General features: G+C 40.1%; 1 protein-coding gene across 2 annotated transcripts in view; it reads left to right on the top strand.

Moving 5' to 3' along the window:
- Epm2a (EPM2A glucan phosphatase, laforin) overlaps window positions 1-18,603 on the top strand; it is a 94,658-nt gene extending 76,055 nt beyond the window's left edge. The window contains exons 3-4 of one of the 2 annotated variants that reach the window (XM_026397616.2): window positions 8,556-8,797; window positions 16,167-18,603. In XM_026397616.2, coding sequence (XP_026253401.2) covers window positions 8,556-8,797; window positions 16,167-16,444 — 520 coding nt within the window. In that variant the 3' untranslated portion in view covers window positions 16,445-18,603. The remainder of the gene's footprint in view (window positions 1-8,555; window positions 8,798-16,166) is intronic. The other variant, XM_026397617.2, reaches the window with a different exon arrangement.
- Window positions 18,604-18,841: the final 238 nt, after the last annotated feature.

Consider the following 18,841-nt stretch of genomic DNA (forward strand, 5'->3'; position numbering starts at 1 on the left):
CCATAACAAAGTGGCTAAATGGTTGGCCCACATGGTAGAAATATTTTGTTTCACATTTCTGGATTCTGGAAGACCCAGGTTTCTGCAGGGCTGAGGTTTCTGAGGCTGTGAGAGAAGAATCTGTTCCAGGCCCCTCTCCTTGCAGTTGTCTTCTCCCTGTTGTCTTCACATTATCCTCCCTCAGTGTCTTTATACAAATGGACAACTGTCATCTTAGGATGTCCTGATGACCTCAGTTTAACTCGATTACTTCCATAGAGACCCTACCTTTAAATAAGTCTATACCCTGCAGAGCTGGGAGTCAGTTTTCAACACATGAATTTTGGGAGATGCAAACCATAAGAGGGCTTCATGATTAATTTAATTACATGATATTTAATAATATAGAAAGTAAAAGAACAGTATGTCAAAAATTGTTTATTTCATTTGGCTATAAACTACATAGCATATCTAAAAACGATATAAAGTAACTGCATTTATAGAAATTAGCTTGTGCTTTATATACACCGTAGTCTACCACTATAATAGAGCTATGTTTTAATAAAGAAGCTAATTAGTTGGGCTGGGGATGTGGTTCAAGCAGTAACACGCTCTCCTGGCATGGGCGCTGGGTTCCATCCTTAGCACCACATAAAAAATAAAATAAAGATGTTGGGTCCACCAAAAACTGAAAAATAAATATTAAAAAATTCTCTCTCTCTTTAAAAAAAAGAAGCTAATTAGTATAACTCTCTAAATTGGAATTTGTCTTGGAGCAGTTAATCAGCCTTAACCATAGCCTGGTAGAAGCACCCTTTTGGGGTAAAGCCATTTAACATTAACTTAACCCTTGATGTTAAGAGGACACATTTTTAGCAGAAGGCGCTATCTAATGTATGCTAATGAAGCTTGGAGTTTACTAGAGGTTGATTTTAATGTTTCCTTTGCTTTCCTACTAATGGGATCTAGATTATAGGACTGATAGACTTTTTCTTTATTCATTATTTAACAGCCAGTTCACATTTTAATTTTATATTTAATTGCCCATAATAAAATATTAAATAAGGTAAATGTAGCACAATGATCCAAATTAGGAACTGTGCTTTAAATTTATCCGTTTTAAAAAATCGTGGTCCCTTGGTGTGATAAGTAAACAAAAGCCTATGTTCGTGCATTGGTTTCATCAATCCTGTGGGTTTCCTAATAATTTTTCTCTTATGGACACACGAGAATGCTAATTTTCACCTTTAGGAAAAGGTTATTCTGCCACTTCTCATGGTCTTTAGTGATGGCACCTCTGAAGCAGAGTCCATGTAACGGACTTGTCTCCTGGTATCTCTTGTCATTTCCACACCAGCTCCTCCTGTCAATACCCTGCAGTGTTTTTTGTAAAGTGCTTGGTTGCTCATTCTGTCTGATGTCCTTATTATTGCCAGTGAGTCCTCCTTTGACTGACGGCTGAGGTGGAGCAAGCAGCTCTGATTCATATGCCTCAGTAGTTGTGGTACCACAGGCCTCTGCCTGACAGGCGAGGTAAACGGTGTAGTATTGTGATGTGACTACCTGCAACCACAAATCAGGATTCACTCAAATGAATTAAATTGATTTTGATTTGCAGTTCAACAAAGTAAGGTTCCGAAATGTCAGCCATCCATTTCTTTCCTCTGGTCCTTAGCTTAGTTTTAATATTACTAAGATGGATTTTTACTTCAGTCTAGATTGGTTGAATCACAGCAGACATAGTAAAAATTCAAGCTTATATTTTTGTTCTACAAAAGTTTATGCTTTGTTTTGATACTGGGAATTGAACTCGGGGACACTCTACCACTGAGTCACACCCCCAGCCTTATTTTGGATTTTATTTAAAGCCGGGGTCTTACTGAAGTTGCTTAGCACCTCACTTTTGCAGAGGCTGGCTTTGAACTCACAATCCTTCTGCCTCAGCCTCCCAAGATGCTGGGATGACAGGCGTGCACCACTGTGCATGGCCAAAAGTTTATTCTTTATTATTATTTTTTTTTTGTAGATGGACACAATACCTTCATTTTATTTATTTATTTTTATGTGGTGCTGAGGATCAAATCCAGTGCCTCACGTGTGCCAGGCAAGTGCTCTACCACTGAGATAAAACTCCAGCCCCCCAGAAGTTTATTCTGAATACATGTTACTACATTAAATATTTCTCATGGTTCACAGGTAGATTTAGTGTTGACTTTTTAGAAGACATGAGTTTCAACACATGGATACACATTTTCTCTCTTAGAACTTTCTCAAAACAGGTTCCCATTCCTTACTCTCTAGGAATCATTTGCAGCCTTGAAACTATTTTTGGAGAAAGGAGTGGACCTCACTTCATATGCACATGTGTAGAGCTAAGCAAGTCCATTTCCTGTCATCTCCAGATCTTTACTGCTTTTAAAAGGTACTGATGTCCATATACTAAGCTTCTCTGACAGGCTTTTTGGGACCTGCCAGGCTAATGGTCCTGAAATCTGTCTCTATAGGTAAAACTGGTTTATTTCTAAAAACAACAAACAAATAAACCTAAAAGACAAACAATCCACAGAATCACAGACCTCACTACAGAGCTCCTTTAACAACATCTCTTGGATGGATCCCGTTAATAGATGCTTTTATACAAGTACCTTGTGTGACCTGAATGTAAAGCCAGGTTTGGAAACTTGTGTCTGGATTGACAGTGTCATTATCCATTTGGTGCAGTGGTTCTCAGACTTTTCCAAATAATCTATAGTAGAGCAGCCAGAAATCTCTGATATAACTCCTAATCTATAGTAAATTATCCATAAAATAATTCTCTGGAGGTTTTATAATACAATTTGCAATAAAATTGTAAGCTATAACTTTTATTCCTTTATTACATCTTTGAATTTTGGTGTCTTGCATTAAAACTACTTTAACAGAATTTTTATTCCCTAAATCTCATATTTCAACAAGCTTTTTTTCACCTTAAAAATCCTGATATTAAAAATTGTTTAAAGTACTGCTGACATCCAGAAGAAGATGAAATAAGTAAAAATGGTTTTTCAGTGGTGTTAAATTATTCTCTTTTCAATGGATAAGTAAAAATTAATTACTGTTTAGAAAGTACATCATACATCCTGTTACCTCTAGCGTATCATACAACTAGAAATATAGTCCCTTCCAGTAGAGAACAAACTTAAATAGGATGCACAGAAAGGGCACTTCAGCTGTCTGTTAAGCAGAATCCACTGATTTGTGAGTTTCTCACAAGCTCCGTTGTTATCTCCATGTTCCGTGTAGTAGCTCAGTACAATTCCCTTTATTAACTTAACTCTCCTTTCTTGAATAGAGTGTTTTTTGGAGTCTGTCTTTAGTTATCTGTCTCCTAGGTTCATTGCATTTTATTTTAGGAAATCACTTTATATTTGTTAAGTATGGTCTGAATTCTAGTAAATGTGGAGGAAAAGTCAACTATGTTACGAAAAATCTGGAAAGACCTGACACAGAAACTGGAGATTTTTTGTGACGAGAATATGTGGTTGCATATTCCAAGGCTCTATTTCCCTCAGAAACGGCAGGTGGGAAGTTCATGTGTTAAGGCACCAAGTTTGACTTGTTCTAAGTTTCTCTATCATTAAACAAACAAACAACAACCAAACAAATAAGCAAAAAAAAAAAAAAAACAAAATTTCAAGACTAGGGTAGAACAAGGTGGCAGAATAATACCTCTTTTAGCATCAACTTGTGACTGATTCTATGTGCTGACTCTGATTCGGGATTATGGTTTCTTACTTTAAAGACTTGGCTGTCCCAATTTATCCTTTGTGTATCTCTATAAATTATTCTATAGCTTTTATGTAAATCTTATGTGATAAATCACCCTGCCACTTTATTTTTACATTCATTGACTAGTTAAATATTAAGGGCTACCCACTCCAAGAGTACAACATTCAAGAGAACCCTTGTATAACATTTGGAATTGAGCTTGCCTGTCATGAACATTCACTTTTAACATCTTACCAATTCCCTTTAAGATTTTTCCAGCAAAACACCCATTACTGCTCAATAGGTTATATTGCTTGGCTATCTGAGGCGCCCATTTTTCTTTATTCCAGCACAGGAGACTTTAGTATGCTCAGTTAAACCTCAAAGTATACATCTGGAGCCCAAAATCCCCACCCCACTGGCATTCAGCAGATTCCTGGAGAAGTAATCTTTAAGGGATAATGGAAGGAGAGACGGACCTTCTAGATAGAGGCAAGTCCTGTTTTCACTCGAAGTTTCTACTCCGAGAAGACTAAATACTCAGATAACAATGTCCTGGTCAGTCACAGATCTTGGACACTCTATAAATATTCTTGCTTGTGGGCTTTCAGTTCACTGAGTCCAAAGGAGTATCTGAGAATTCTTTGGGGTCAGTAATAAGGTGAAAAGGCCTCGGGATCCCATGCCCTCTTTCTAACACCATTATGTCTTTCCTACGTTTCTTTTTTCTTTTATTCCTTTATTTTTACCACAGTAATCTGCAATAAGGATTTTCACAAGGAAATTTTAAAAAGAAAAAAAAATGGGAAATCGTCTTCTGTAGGACAATAAGGATGAGGCTTTGGAAAGTAGTGCTAGATCTTATAATTTCCCTGAGGATGAGTAATACGCACAATCAAAGATTAGCCAGGTGGCTTCTCATGTTGACATCATCATCATCATCAACAACAACCCAAAGGAAAAGGGCAAAAAACCAAAACAAGTTAGATTCCATACTTTAAAAAAGTAGGGAGTGTTCAATACCTTGCAGCCTTCGAATGGAGAATATAGACAACAATGGAAAGTTACCCAAAGGGTCAGTATAATACAATACAAAGTAAATGACCCAAACCAGTAGATTATTGTAAACTCATATAAACTCCAATTGTGTTGCTTGTGCATTCATGATGGTCAGTTCTATCCAAATATATTATATATATTATATATTATAATTATATATGTATATATAATTATATTTATTCTTTACAAAACTCCTAGGTATTAGTTATTCTTAGACTCTTTCTAAAGTTGAGCACACCAAAATCTTAGAGATGACAAATACCTTGGCTTGACATCAGACAGGTTTTTCCATTGAAAATGTCATGTGAGAATCAGCATTGGAACTGTTTTTCTGGCTGTGTTTATAAAAACATTATAGTGCTGTTTAGTATCTAATATTAGGCTTTTGTTTTACTCTCTAGACCCTCTCTTATATACACTGTATACATATTTTAAAATTTGACATGAGCTGTCATATTACTGTCAGAACAGCACAACTGATGAGTCACAGACTCTCAGGTCAGATTCCTTCTCTCTTTAGAAATTGTTGGGAGCTCTACACTATCTTATTTTCCCATATCAAGTTTACATACTTTGGTTTACTGACATTTTGGATTAGATAGTTTGTTATTGTTGGGGCCTGACCCACACATTGTAGGAATTTATCAGCATCCCGGGTCTTAATCTAGGAGGTACATATAGCATCACCCAGTGTGATGATCCAAACTGTCTCCATAATTATCACCAAATGTTTATAGAGCAAAATTTTGCCCCAGTCAAGAATCACAACTCTAAAGTCAGTATGAAGGAACCACCTGAATAATCCTTCTGCTCAATTTCTTTCCTGCATATTAAGAATTTCAAGAGATAAATCATTCAGGCATTGTATTTGTTAGAACAAGACAAATCATGCTGTGTAACCAACAAGGTTAAATGGCTTAACACAAGATGCCGTTAACTCTCTAGGGAAGCTGTCCTCCTGCAGTAGTTTGATGATCCAGGTAGCTACAGACTTTCAATAGCTCAGTGTCCACACGCACTCACGTATCATTACAGCAGTGAAAGAGTGTGGAGAACCATCCCAACTGTCTTACACAGGAAGTGGCACATCACTTCAGCTCACACTTTATTGAAAAGAGCAAGTCACATGTTTGTGTGTAACTTGAGGCAGAGAGGAAGTTTGGTCCTCAGTACTTGAAAAGGAATGTCTGGGAATACTGATGAGCATCAATCATATGTACCCGTGTTATCTGATAACTATTGTCTGATTGCCTTGAGTTCCTGACAACATGATTCAAGTAAAATTTGATATACAGGACCTAACCATTGGTTCTGGACAGAATGTGTACATGTGAAACAATGAATAAACAAGATGATATGTATTACATGCAATAAATGATATGCATTAAATTTATGAATTAATTTATTAAAATACATTTTTGTGATTTTTTAACTTTATGATATTAAATCTTTCAATGAAAGAGTGTAGTAATTCTCTCCTTTGTATTTTTCATTTATTTATTTTTTTAATATGTATTTTTTTAGTTGTACACAGTTCCTTTATTTTGTTTATTTATTTTTATGTGGTGCTGAGGATCAAATCCAGGGCCTCACACATGCTAAGCGAGTGCTCTTACCACTGAGCCACAACCCCAGCCCCTATTTTGTGTTTTTTAAAATTTTCTCCAATAGATTTCATTGTTCTTTTTGGTTAAATGCATTGTTATTATTTTTAAATCAGAACTGCCCCTATCCCATTTCTTCCTGGCTATTGTTCATACGAAGAAAAGCTACTTGATTTTTGTACATTTTCCCTCTCCCAGGTGTTTTAACCTGAATAAGTTAAATACCTCACATATCTTTTGTAGTTGGATCACCTAGGGAGGTGGTTCTCCAGGTGTAGCTCCTGAACTGGCAGTGTTAGCATCACCTGGGAACTTGTTGGAGTCTCAAATCAGACCTACCAATTCAGAAACTGAGTGTGGCATCCAGGCTTAAGGATTTTCAGGTATAGGATAATACTTGAAAAAATGATATTATCTTCTTGTTTTTGCTCATGGTAATACTACCTTTTCTCAGCATTTAATGAAATAGTCCAATGTTGGATGCTGATGGAGTTAATTTTGATTTTATTTGAAAGAAATTTGTCTTTTGTTAGTTTCTGGTGTTTAGCATATTTGAAATGTCCTAAACTATAAGAATTTTATATAGGGGTTTACTGGGGTGAAATGAAATCTTAGAGTGGTTTTGATTTGCATTTCTCTAATTGCTAGTAATGATGAACATTTTTTTTAAGAGAGAGAGAGAATTTTTTAATATTTATCTTTTATTTTTCGGTGGACACAACATCTTTGTTTGTATGTGGTGCTGAGAATTGAACATAGTGCCGAGTGCATGCCAGAAGAGCGCGCTACCGCTTGAGCCACATCCCCAGAACATTTTTTCATATATTTGTTGATTGATTGTATATCCTCTTCTGAGAAGTGTCTGTTCAGGTCCTTGGCCCATTTATTGATTGGATTATTTGGGGTTTTTTTTGGTGTTTAGCTTTTTTTTTTTTTTTTTTAAGAGAGAGTGAGAGAGGGGAGAGAGAGGAGAGAGAGAGAGAATTTTTAATATTTATTTTTCAGTTCTCGGCGGACACAACATCTTTGTTGGTATGTGGTGCTGAGGATCGAACCCGGGTCGCACGCATGCCATGCGAGCGCGCTACCGCTTGAGCCACATCCCCAGCCCTGGTGTTTAGCTTTTTGAGTTCTTTATACACCCTAGAGATTAGCACTCTATCTGATGTGTGAGGGGTAAAGATTTTCTCCCAAGATGTAGGCTCTCTATTCACTTCACAGGTGGTTTCCTTTGCTGCGAAGAAACTTTTTAGTTTGAGTCTGTCCCATTTATTGATTATTGATTTTAATTCTTGCACCAAAGGAGTCTTATTACGGAAGTTGGGGCCTAATCTCATATGATGGAGATTAGGGTCTACTTTTTATTCTATTAGATGCAGGGTCTCTGGTTTTGTTCCTAAGTCCTTGATCCATTTTGAGTTGAGTTTTGTGTATGGTGAGAGATAAGGGATTAATTTCATTTTGTTACATATGGATTTTAAGTTAGATGAACTCTAGATAGGGCAGAAGGGTTGGAAGGGAAGGGAGAGGGCATGGGGTTAGAAATGATGGTGGAATATGAAGGACATTATTATCCAAAGTACATGTGTGGAGACACAAATTGGTATGAATATACTTTGTATAGAACTATAGATATGAAAAATTATGCTCTATATGTGTAATAAGAATTGTAATGCATTTTGCTGTGACATAAATAAAAAATAAATAAAGAGAAAGAATTTTATATTGGGATTTAAACAGGAATGAATACTTTTAGCAAATGTTTTTCAGAATTTATTGAGGCAATTATAGAAGTTTTCACCTTTAATTTGCTGTCATTTGAAATGTTTTAATGGATTTGTGCACTTTATGCATTCATGGAATAAATACGACTTGATGAGCTTATTTTAATATATTGTTAGATTTGGTTTGCTAATGCCCATTTCCTGACATTCTTGTTAATTGAATTATTTGTTTTATCCCTACAGTTATATCAGTACTCCTTACCTTATAATAATAATAATAATAATAACAACAACAACAATATTGATCTCAAATCCTTAAAAATCCAGTTTCTCTTGTGCCAGATTAAGAGGTTAATTGCTTTTTAATAGTATGTGTTTTATGCAGTTACTTAGAACTCAAATCAGAACAATAGTGACAGTTGATCTCATATGTTCTCATTAGAATTTTACCAAATATCTGGCTGGGTAGTTGCCCCCGCCAAGTGGAACACGTAACCATCAAACTGAAGCATGAGTTGGGGATCACAGCTGTCATGAATTTCCAGACGGAATGGGATATTGTCCAGAATTCCTCCGGCTGTAACCGCTACCCCGAACCCATGAGTCCAGACACTATGATTAAGCTGTATAAGGAAGAAGGTTTGGTCTACATCTGGATGCCAACACCAGACATGAGCACTGAAGGTAAGGATCAGAAGAGCTGCTCTAGCTTCTTGTTGAATGTGTCTCAGTCTGTCTGTCCTTGTGTCTATAATTGAATGTCTTAAATATGAATGGAATAAATGTATAAATATAAGGTTTATATTTATAATGGTATAAATGTATAAATATAATGGTATAAATGTATAAATATAATGGTATAAATGTATAAATATAAGGTTTCAGGTTTAATATATTTAATGTGTATCTTTTGATGCTTTGGCTAAGATTCTGTTTAACTTGGATTTTTAAATTTGCTTATTTATTAAATACATATTCATTGTGTATCTACTGTGTGTGTGACATTATTGCTGGTTGCTGGGAACATGACATAGAAAGAAAGGCAGGTACAACTCCTGTCTTTGTGAAGGTTATAGTCCTATAGGGATGTTGTACATTAGTAAGTAAAAATAAAAAATTAACAATATGAATTCCTTTGTTAGGAAGATACATAGATAATACTGTGAGAGCGACAGATAATCCAGGAAGGTTTCTCAGGAAGTGATGTCTGAGCTAAGGTCTGAGGGTAGACTGGAGGAAGAGTGAGTGGCAGAGAGACTCCCAGGCAGAGGGGCCGATTAGAATCCCTGTGGCAGGAGAGGGCGTGGAGTGTTGAGGGAACTGGAAGACCAATGGGGCTGCAAATGTGAGAAGGAGGGAAGACCTCTACCAGGATTTGGGCCACAGTAAGGACTTTATACTGTCCTAAAGCAGTGACAAGCAGATGAATGATTGGGAAGCTGGGAAATGCCAAGATTCATTTTTTTTTTTTCTCCAGAAGTGCTCTTTGATTATAGTTGGGAGAATGGATTGAAGGTGAAGCTGGGGGGTCTGTGAGGGGGTGAGTGAAATGGAGAGAGTGAGAGATAACGCAGCGGAGCCAGGGTGTTGATAGGAGTCTTTATTGATGGCACAGGTGCTTGCTGAGCAGGTCTTTGTGAAAAAGGAATTGTGTGTGGCTAGGGTGCGGCCAAGGAACCAGAGACAAATAAGGCATGATTTGGACTGAATGGCAAGAGGCAGTAAGACGAGTTCAGAGTGTAGTGCAGACGGAGGTGGATGTGAGAGGAATGAGGTACATGCTCTGGAGGACTATGGCTTTGCAGCAGCCCATTCTGTGGAGGAGCGCAGGGAGGCTTTGTGAATGTCATGGCATTTGGTGTAGGCATGACCTAGACAGGCAGGTATGGCTGGAGAAAGGGCAGGCTAGGGGAGATCAGCAAGGTTCATAAGCAAGGGATTTTAAAGGAATGATCTATATCTCTCAGCCTGGTTGGAGAATGAAGTAATTGTTGCAAAGGAGACCAGGCACCTGTAGCCGAGAGAACAAAGTAGCTGATAGTATCAGCATCCTGTCAGCAGGGGGCAGCAGAGCTGTGGAGATAGCATGGGCTAAGGGAATTTAGGGACCTGTTGTTCTGAAGAAGGAAGGCAGGGCTGCCTAGACAGGAAACCAGGGAGTGTTTCCATCATCAGCCCTCTTCCCTACAATGCACATTAGGCATCAAACACAATACTGAGAAATTTGCATATGTTAACTCATTTAATGCTTTAACAGGACTCTGGTTAGATGTTGTCATCTCCATTTTGCAGAGGAAGAGACAGTTACAAAAAGTTAAGTAACCTGGTCAGGTCATAGAACTAGAAAGAGGCACAGCCTGGATTTCAAGGCTGGCAACCTGACTCAGAACATTGCTCCAAAAACCAGACTACAAAGCTTCTCTCTGTGTTCTCACAAATACTCTTGCAGATCCTATGGACCAACTAGTTTAGTCTCTGACACTCATCAACTGTTGTTATGCACAGCCATGACTTGTAGGGAAGGTAGCTTATCTCCCCCAGTGTCAATGGTATGCAAGGTGGGAAAACCTATCTCCCTGGCCACCTTGATCCTGTATCGACCTCAGGTGGTGCACGTGGCCAAACTGGGCCTCCTTGTGGGTCTGTGTCTGAACTGAACTATCACTGAGGTTGGAGTGTGATTTTTGTTTCTGAAGGTGTGGAGCATTATTGACAGTTTGTTTTTTTCCCCTTGGTAATCTGATCCAAGGGAGCCTGATTTAGTCTTGAAAGTTTTGCCCTTTCTTAAGGAAGAAAAACATATCAAAAACCAAACTTCATTTGCCCAATTTGTTTCTCTGATTTCAAAGGAGAGAAAATTGTTAGGGTAGTATGACTAGTTCCCACGGAGCATTTTAATTTAAGTTTCTTTGATTCTGACCTGATAATATTGTTACCTGCTGAGCAACACGGTGGGGGGACAGACTGGGAAAAGTTGAGCTAACACTATGCAGAGCCTCCCTTCCCTCCTATGCACTGATCATGTGAAGGCCATGCTGCTAGGAGGTAATTTGCTTGATATTTTGGAGGTCTGCAGAAGCCTGAGGGAAAACAATCCATAAGCACACATTTTTGTTGTACTCAAATCTTTTTTGGGGTCATTGGGTCACTAGGTCTGGTGCAGCCGTGACCATGTGACCATCTTTCACACAGAGGCAGTGGGTGGCAGCAAAATGAGACCTCCCACCGGAAACAGGTGAAACTCTAAGACCTAAAAAAAAAAAAAAGAGTTTCTTTGGTTCACTAAACCTGAAACCTGGAGGAGTAAATCAAAGAGTTAACAACCATTCCTGAGCACCGGGAAACGTTTTACCAGTAGATTAATCTATGTGGCTTCACAATATTAGCACAATGAAAGTATAGATTAGTCCATAATCTATACTTATTTTTAGAACTCTAGAGAAAAGATCCACTTGGAAGCATTTTGCGCCACAGCACAATGCTGTCAGATAAAGTCTGAGAAGGGAGACAGGCTGTTAGGCTGTCCTGTCACTACTGGTTGTCACAGACCTCTTACAATCAATGGTGCTATTGATCTTACTCTGGTATACTTTGTCATATGTGGAGGGGTCGTTTAGATTTCTTTTTCATATTTTTTAAAATGTAGTTTGCGTCTTTCACTTGAGAAATGAAAATCCCCCTCACCCCCCACATCCAGCACCCACTTGTACAAAACAAACCAAATCTACTCATTAAAATGCCCCTCACATAGAAAGGATTCAGGTTGAGTCTTGACCTCTGTTCCTTCAGTGCTGCATACGACAAATGGTCTTCCCTTGCCTCCCAGATGAGTTAATGTGCCCCCCGGAGTCCTCAGCAACCCCTCTGTTATTTCTTCCAGCCTGAGTTCTTTTCACTCAGCAGACTGCATTGGGCTCTGCCGTTGTGGGAAGATGCTGACTTTGGAGCCAGAACATCTGGCCGCCAGCCCCAGACCTCTGTGTGGCTTGTAATACTGGCAGGTTAGTTCCTGCATTGGGAAGGGGGAATAGTAATTTCTGCCTTACTGGAGGGTCACAATAGAATAAGATGAGTGATACGAAAGGGCTTTGAAAGTCAACAAGTTGGGATTATATGATTAGTGCCTAGTTGTAAGTTTCTACCAAAGAATGTTCTAGACGAGCTGAACCTTCTAATCCAAAGGTGGAAAAGAAGATGTGCACAATATAATAATGACATTTTATGTGTCTGCCTCTGGAGTAAGAAAGGAAATGTGTGTGTTTGTGTGACTGAGGAAGGCTGAACAGTGTGCCACGAATAAACTCTTCAGGTCAACCTCAGGTAAAGCATGCCTTTGGGGTTTGAGACCCTCCCTTATCTCAGACCCTAATGCCCCAGGCTGCTCCACATTACCTGCCCAAATTATCTCTCTCTTCTCATGCTCACAACCTTGCCTCACTCAGTGGTGCTCTCAGGATGCTATTTCAATCATTTTAGGATTGGGTTAGTCTGGAGCAGGTGTAGGTTACAGTTGGGAGAGAAGGGTCTAGCTCTGTCTCAGATCAAGTAGGTACTTCTGTCTTCTTCTGTTGTTTCATTTTTGTTCATGGTTTAATGAATGTTTATTGAGCATCTACTGAGACCCAAGGCTCATTTTAAATTCCAAAGTGAGAAACACAGATGGCAGTGTGTTTTGTTTGACCTACATAGGGTTTACAGTTTTTCAACTTTGTTGCCAACACTTAAAATATGGAACATTTTAAATGAAAAGATCTGGAATTTTGCCTTATCATGAGGTATTACTGTCTTTAAGAATGGAAACTCCTTATCAGATTAAGTTCTGCATGGAGATTATATATAGGAAACTTAAAATTTATCGACTCTGACTGATACCAACTCTCAATTGTTTAGGGTATATTATGGTGAGCCCTGATCTTATCCATCTTCTTTTTGTTCCATGGTGGGTTTTATATTACTCTGGGCTCCCTTGGATGGGTTTTCAAGCAGGGAGATGGGCCTGGGTGCAGAGAGTTTCTCTAGGGTGGGGCAGAGGTGCTACATCCCACGGAGGATGCTGCTCTTCAACGGGATAAGAACAGCATCATGCCTGGGTAAGTAGGGTGGGAATTCAGACTCACAAGATGGTGGGGGGAGGAAAGTATCAGAAACCAGGTCAGTTAGAGAAAGACCTCAGTTGTTAAGATCAGAGGCTCTGAACTGTCTTGGCTGGAGTGGCCACTTAGGCAATAACTTAGGGCAACCTTCTGTGACTCTGTTCCTTCATTTAAAAATTAGGAATAGAAATGGAAGTGGCCTCATAGTTGGTAAGAGGTGGTTATAAATGAGCAGTATCACGCAGAATATGTAGTGCAGAATGCTTGCCAGGTAAAAAGGGCTCAGTATGTATTATCTATAATCAATCAGGGCAGGGTGCAGTCTCTAAAGGTCAAACTGAAGTAGGGCTCTGGCTGAGGCCAGGTTAGGATGGAGAGCACTCTGCACTGGCAACTTCTCTGAGCCGCTTCCAGTGACTTATGTTTGTTACTTAAATATTTGACAGATCTTAAGTGGGATTTTTCAGTGATTCTGGAAGAAGGCTTCCGGTGACTGTTACCCCATGTTGGTGAAGCCCCTGTGAAGCTGGGCACCTTTGGTGCACATGGCAGCTGACACACACCCCTCAGAAGGATGTGTCTGAAATGAGAGAGCCTCAAACTCACACGTATCCCTTTTTAACTTCTGAACAGAGCACATGCTTCTTGATAAAACCTTTTACAGATAAAAAGGAAGGGGACGGTATTACATCAATTGGGCTCTTTGGAGCAGACCTGTCCTTGGGGAACCTCTGAGCAGACGGAGGGAAGAGATCCTGGCTGGGTCTGTTGAAGACTTGGTTTGGCAGGCTGGCCACACTGGCGCCATGCAAGCTGAGCACCGGGGCTGGACTTCTGCGTTCAGCACCTTCTACTGCAAATGGCCACTGTAGTCTATTTATAGATTGGGCAATTGACAAAACAAAACAAAAACTAAATTAACAACATTCTTTTTTATTTCCTCCCAAAGAACATAGGGTCTGGAGAAGCAGCCATAGCAAAGAACTTGTCACCTGATGCTAGTGGGATTCCATTCCCACCCACCCAGAATTTCTTAGAGCAAACCTCCTTCCAACCCTGAGTAGGACACAAGCCCTGCGGTTCAGCAGGACACACGTCTCAGCAAGATCAACCAAACTAACCTAGGAGGCTTTGCCACCTCTGATCCCCTGACTCAGATGGTGAATCCACCACACAGTGCTTTCCCCAAGACCGCAGGGAGGCGCCTCACTGGCTCATCAGATGCTCTCCACACCTTGCTGCATCTCCAGGACATTTAGTACCTCTGGGAGGGGACCACAAGGAACTATGGCAGCCCCGCCCAGCTCCGCCTCAGAACACCTGAAACCAGGCCGGCAGCATTTCATGAGTTAAAATTCATGGCTCAGTTTGGACACTGGGATCAAGATAGAGCATAAGTCAGGGCAACAGGCCCTAGGGAGAGAGTGATGCGGCCTAAGGCACCAACACAGGGCAACAGGCCCTAAGGAGAGAGTGATGCGGCCTAAGGCATCAACACATTCCTTTCAGACTCCTTCTAAACTGCTGGCTGGTGCCTGTAGCTTTGAATCTCTTCATTAGGGAGACTCACAGAACATGGTGGCTAGGCCAGACTGTTATCCTGGCTTCTCTGCAGAGTCTCCCACTCCTGTCTCAATGTGGTGGGTGTGAAGCTGAGGTAGACAGGTGACTGAGAGGACCTTCAAGGGGAGGGCGGTGTGTGTGTGTGTGTGTGTGTGTGTGTGTGTGTGTGTGCGCGCGCGCGTCCAGTTCCATTGTGTTGTGTTAGCTCCTTCAGGCCACTTGTGTTTCAAGAGGGCATCTAAAGAGGGAGGGCTAAACTCACTTGACTGCATTTCCTGGGGATTCTAGACCTTGGGGCAGGTCAGCAGGTGAGATCAGCAGGTGAGGGAGGGGCTTACCACAACTTCAGTCATTCAGTGGGATGGAAAAATGTAGGCGGGCAGGGCTCCTCGGTGCGATCCTGAGAGGATCCTTCTGGGGCCATTGTGTCCTTCTGTGGAGGACAGAGAGCACCTAGAGAACACGGAGGTATAAGTATCCATCTATAATCCGGGCTCTGTATAGTTTCTTTGTTTTATTTCTTCTTGATTTCATTTACTAAAAAATTTCAACTCACTATTAAAATCTCTCTAGCGGGAAGCTGTGAGCAGAAAGCATCCAGTAACTCCTCGGATGGTTTTAGGGGGCGCCTCTGCAGGATAAGAGGAGGGAGTCCCTCAACACTCAGCAGGGCACAGGACATCTTCTCTCCGAAGGAGAAGACATTTGGATAACCTAATAATTGAAATAGCCAGCATCAAGTGGTAATAGCTATAATCATAATTGCCCAGTAACATAGAAATTGAATCAGTTTTAGTATTCACTGCATCATGGTGAAGTAAATGATTGGTTATTCCACATGTATCAATTATAAGTTAGCCACTCCATTTGACAAGTGAAAATTAACATGAAATTCTAGTTCAGGTTTCATCTGTCTAATTAATGAAAAATATTGATTCTTTAACCAATGTGGACCAGTTCTGTGTTTTACATTTATATGGAAGAACATTTTATGTTAAATGAAATTCAGGTGACAGAATATAACATGCTTTCTTTGAAATCTTCCAAAACCACTGACCAATCTCTGTGAGCCCTGGTAAGAGCTGTAAATATCTATTTTGACCATGGTGGACAGTTAACTTTTCTTTGGAGGGAAATTTGCATTGATGGTAAAGCCACTTGGAGGAGCAGCAACATTCAGTGAAGGTTCAAAGGGACCCACCAGGTGTCTCTGGAATGCTCTTTCCACTTGGTTATCCAGCTTTAAGCTCCTCTCACCTCTGCCTTCGAAGCAGAGCCAGTGCTCATGGCCATGCCTCACTCTGCCTGGCCCTGTGACGTGGCGGTGTGCTGGAGGAGGTAACAGTGACATACGGAGGTCTCATGTTCACTTGTGTGTGCTCTGCTCTCTCCATCAGGCCGAGTGCAGATGCTACCGCAGGCAGTGTGTCTCCTGCACGCGCTTCTGGAGAATGGGCACACCGTGTATGTTCACTGCAACGCGGGGGTGGGCCGCTCCACCGCGGCGGTCTGCGGCTGGCTCCAGTACGTGCTGGGCTGGAATCTGAGGAAGGTGCAGTACTTTGTCATGGCCAAGAGGCCAGTGGTGTTCATTGATGAAGATGCCTTGGCCCGGGCACAAGAGGACTTTTTCCAGAAATTTGGGAAGATTCATTCTTCGGTGTGTAGTCTGTAGCTGGCCAAGCTGCCTCCCCTTCCTCCCAGTTTTCTTAAGGATCCTGGAGTGATGTTAGGAAAATGACCTAGAAACAAAAGCCCCACTTGAACTGGGAGGACTATGGTGTGTGTTCCTCCAAGCTGCTCCTGTGCTGCTGGGAGTGGCTTTCCATCAGGCCTTGGGCTGTACTTTACAAAGGAAGCTATGATTGACACAGGAGAAAGGCTGAAAGCAGCTGGGTTGTGCAATGTTATTATAGCCTCAGACATAAAAAGAATGCATGCAGTCCCAGCTGCCTGCAGGCAGAAGAGTCTTTTGCTTCACAGGTACTGCATGGGCTGTAGCATAGATTTGTAAGGGCAATTTCTCCTTGAATTGTGATTCTTTGACATGCAAAATTAAAGATCACAGGTTATGTGGCTGTCATCACTAGACTATTATGTGTGTGTTTACACATGCGCACACACACACAGCTTTTCTACTGAACTGAACTAACATTATGGTCATTTGCCAAAGTAGGGAATAAGGGTAGAAACTGAACTATGACAAAAGAAGAGCTCATATAGACAGAAAGCAGTAATTTTCTTGGTTTTTGTGTCCTGTTTTGTAGTGGTATAGTGTACTCCTAGGCATCTCCTTCCCTATGTACCCGAAGACCCCATGTGATAACCAAGGTAGACTAAGCTCTCTATTTGTTTTAATGAGTTTGCCCAAAGTCTCACAACCAGTCAGGGAGGAGCTGGAGTTTGTAGCTCATGTTTATGTGATTCAGTGCTATTTTCCATCCAATTTGTTTTCCATCATAGAGTAGTGACTTCAGTTTTGTTCCTCTCAGAATAAGGTTGTTCCCCTGCAGAAATTTCTACATTGAGAAATGCAACAGTGTTCTAATCAATTACCAAAGAATTTAGGTAAGTATTTCTATTTTGTACAACCTAATTTAAGACATAGTGGGCTGTCTCAAGACTTGAGCCATAGCTCAGGAACTGTATCACAAAACAGAACTATATGAGAGGAACTGTATTACCAAAAAAAGCCTGAAGAGCCAAAATCTTTAGGTCATTGTTTCACAGCTTGAGTCTGATCCTGGCTCAACCACCAGTTTAGTGCAACACACAGTTACTGTGCCTCCAGAACACACAATTCATTCCACTAAGTTCTACAGGAAACAAAGATGAGCAAGATGTTGCCTTCAAAAGTGTACACCTTGGAAATAGACCTGTGTTCAACACCCTAGACATTGACCTATGTTCAACCAACCATAATACAAAATTGAGTTGTGCTCGCGAGGTAAGAATACAGGAAGAGAAACACCTTTCCATTGAGTGCCTGTATGTGGTGTGTCTACCATTCTATTCAGTTGCATCTTCATAGTACAGCATGAGGGAGGCTTCATTTCTCCATTATTTAAATGAAGAAGCAAAAGCTAAGAGAGGTTAAATCAGTGTCAGTTGCCACATGCAGAGTAAATGGAGTGAGAGACAAAAGTAGATTTGTTTGACTCACAGTTCACGCTTTAAAAACTTAAACTATAATGCTTATTTATTTTTCTGTTTCTTCTTTCTTCCACAAACATGTATTGATAGGTAAGAGAGATTCTCATTCAGGAGGTATAAAAGGGGATAAGAAGGACCCAGGGTGAGTTCCAGTAGAGCTCAGAAGAGGGGGAGATGTCTTATAACCATGACACTGCAGGGGAGGTGACATTTTGATATTTGCTTTGGGCAGAGGAGGTTAGATAGGAAACATTTTTTTTTTCTGACAGATTTACAAAATTCAATTTATAAACCAGCACTGGATAGTGGGAAGTTCAGTTCTCTTGCTAAAAATAGTTATAAATAGTCATTGTATCCAGGAACCCATTTATAGTCATATGTGTTATATAAAATTTAATCTTAAAAATGGAATATTTTTAACTAATATACATAAGTGGTATGTGTGTGTGTGTGTGTAAGTAAATTTCCTTAATGCCTAAGAAATACAGCTATATAATTTCTACTTTATAATGGCCTTTTGGGATAGATTTCTTCCCTTTTTCCTTCTTTTGCTCTGATAAAACCAGTTTAAGACTATTACAGAAAGTTTTAGAATAACCTCTTTTGTCCTCAGTGAATGGAATGTCTAATATATTTTGAAATCACCAGGATTTTTGGTTAAATAAAAGCATTAGAAAAAGACCTTTGTCTCTGGAATTGTTTTAATGTTATCAACTTAGTCTGGAATCTAGAGAAATCAACTGGGTTTTTTTTTAAATTTTTTTAAAGGGGGCAGTGAGCTGAGCTAAATTGTTCTTTCTTTGTTGTCCTTACTCTGTCATTAACCTAGCAAAATTGGCAGTTGATAGAGGAAGTCAACAGCAGGGCCACCACAAAGAAGTGATGAAAACTTGTAAGAATGGGCCTGACAAAAATCGTA

The sequence above is a fragment of the Urocitellus parryii genome, chromosome 8 (assembly GCF_045843805.1).
Source record: "Urocitellus parryii isolate mUroPar1 chromosome 8, mUroPar1.hap1, whole genome shotgun sequence".
In the NCBI taxonomy this organism is placed as follows: Eukaryota; Metazoa; Chordata; class Mammalia; order Rodentia; family Sciuridae; genus Urocitellus; species Urocitellus parryii.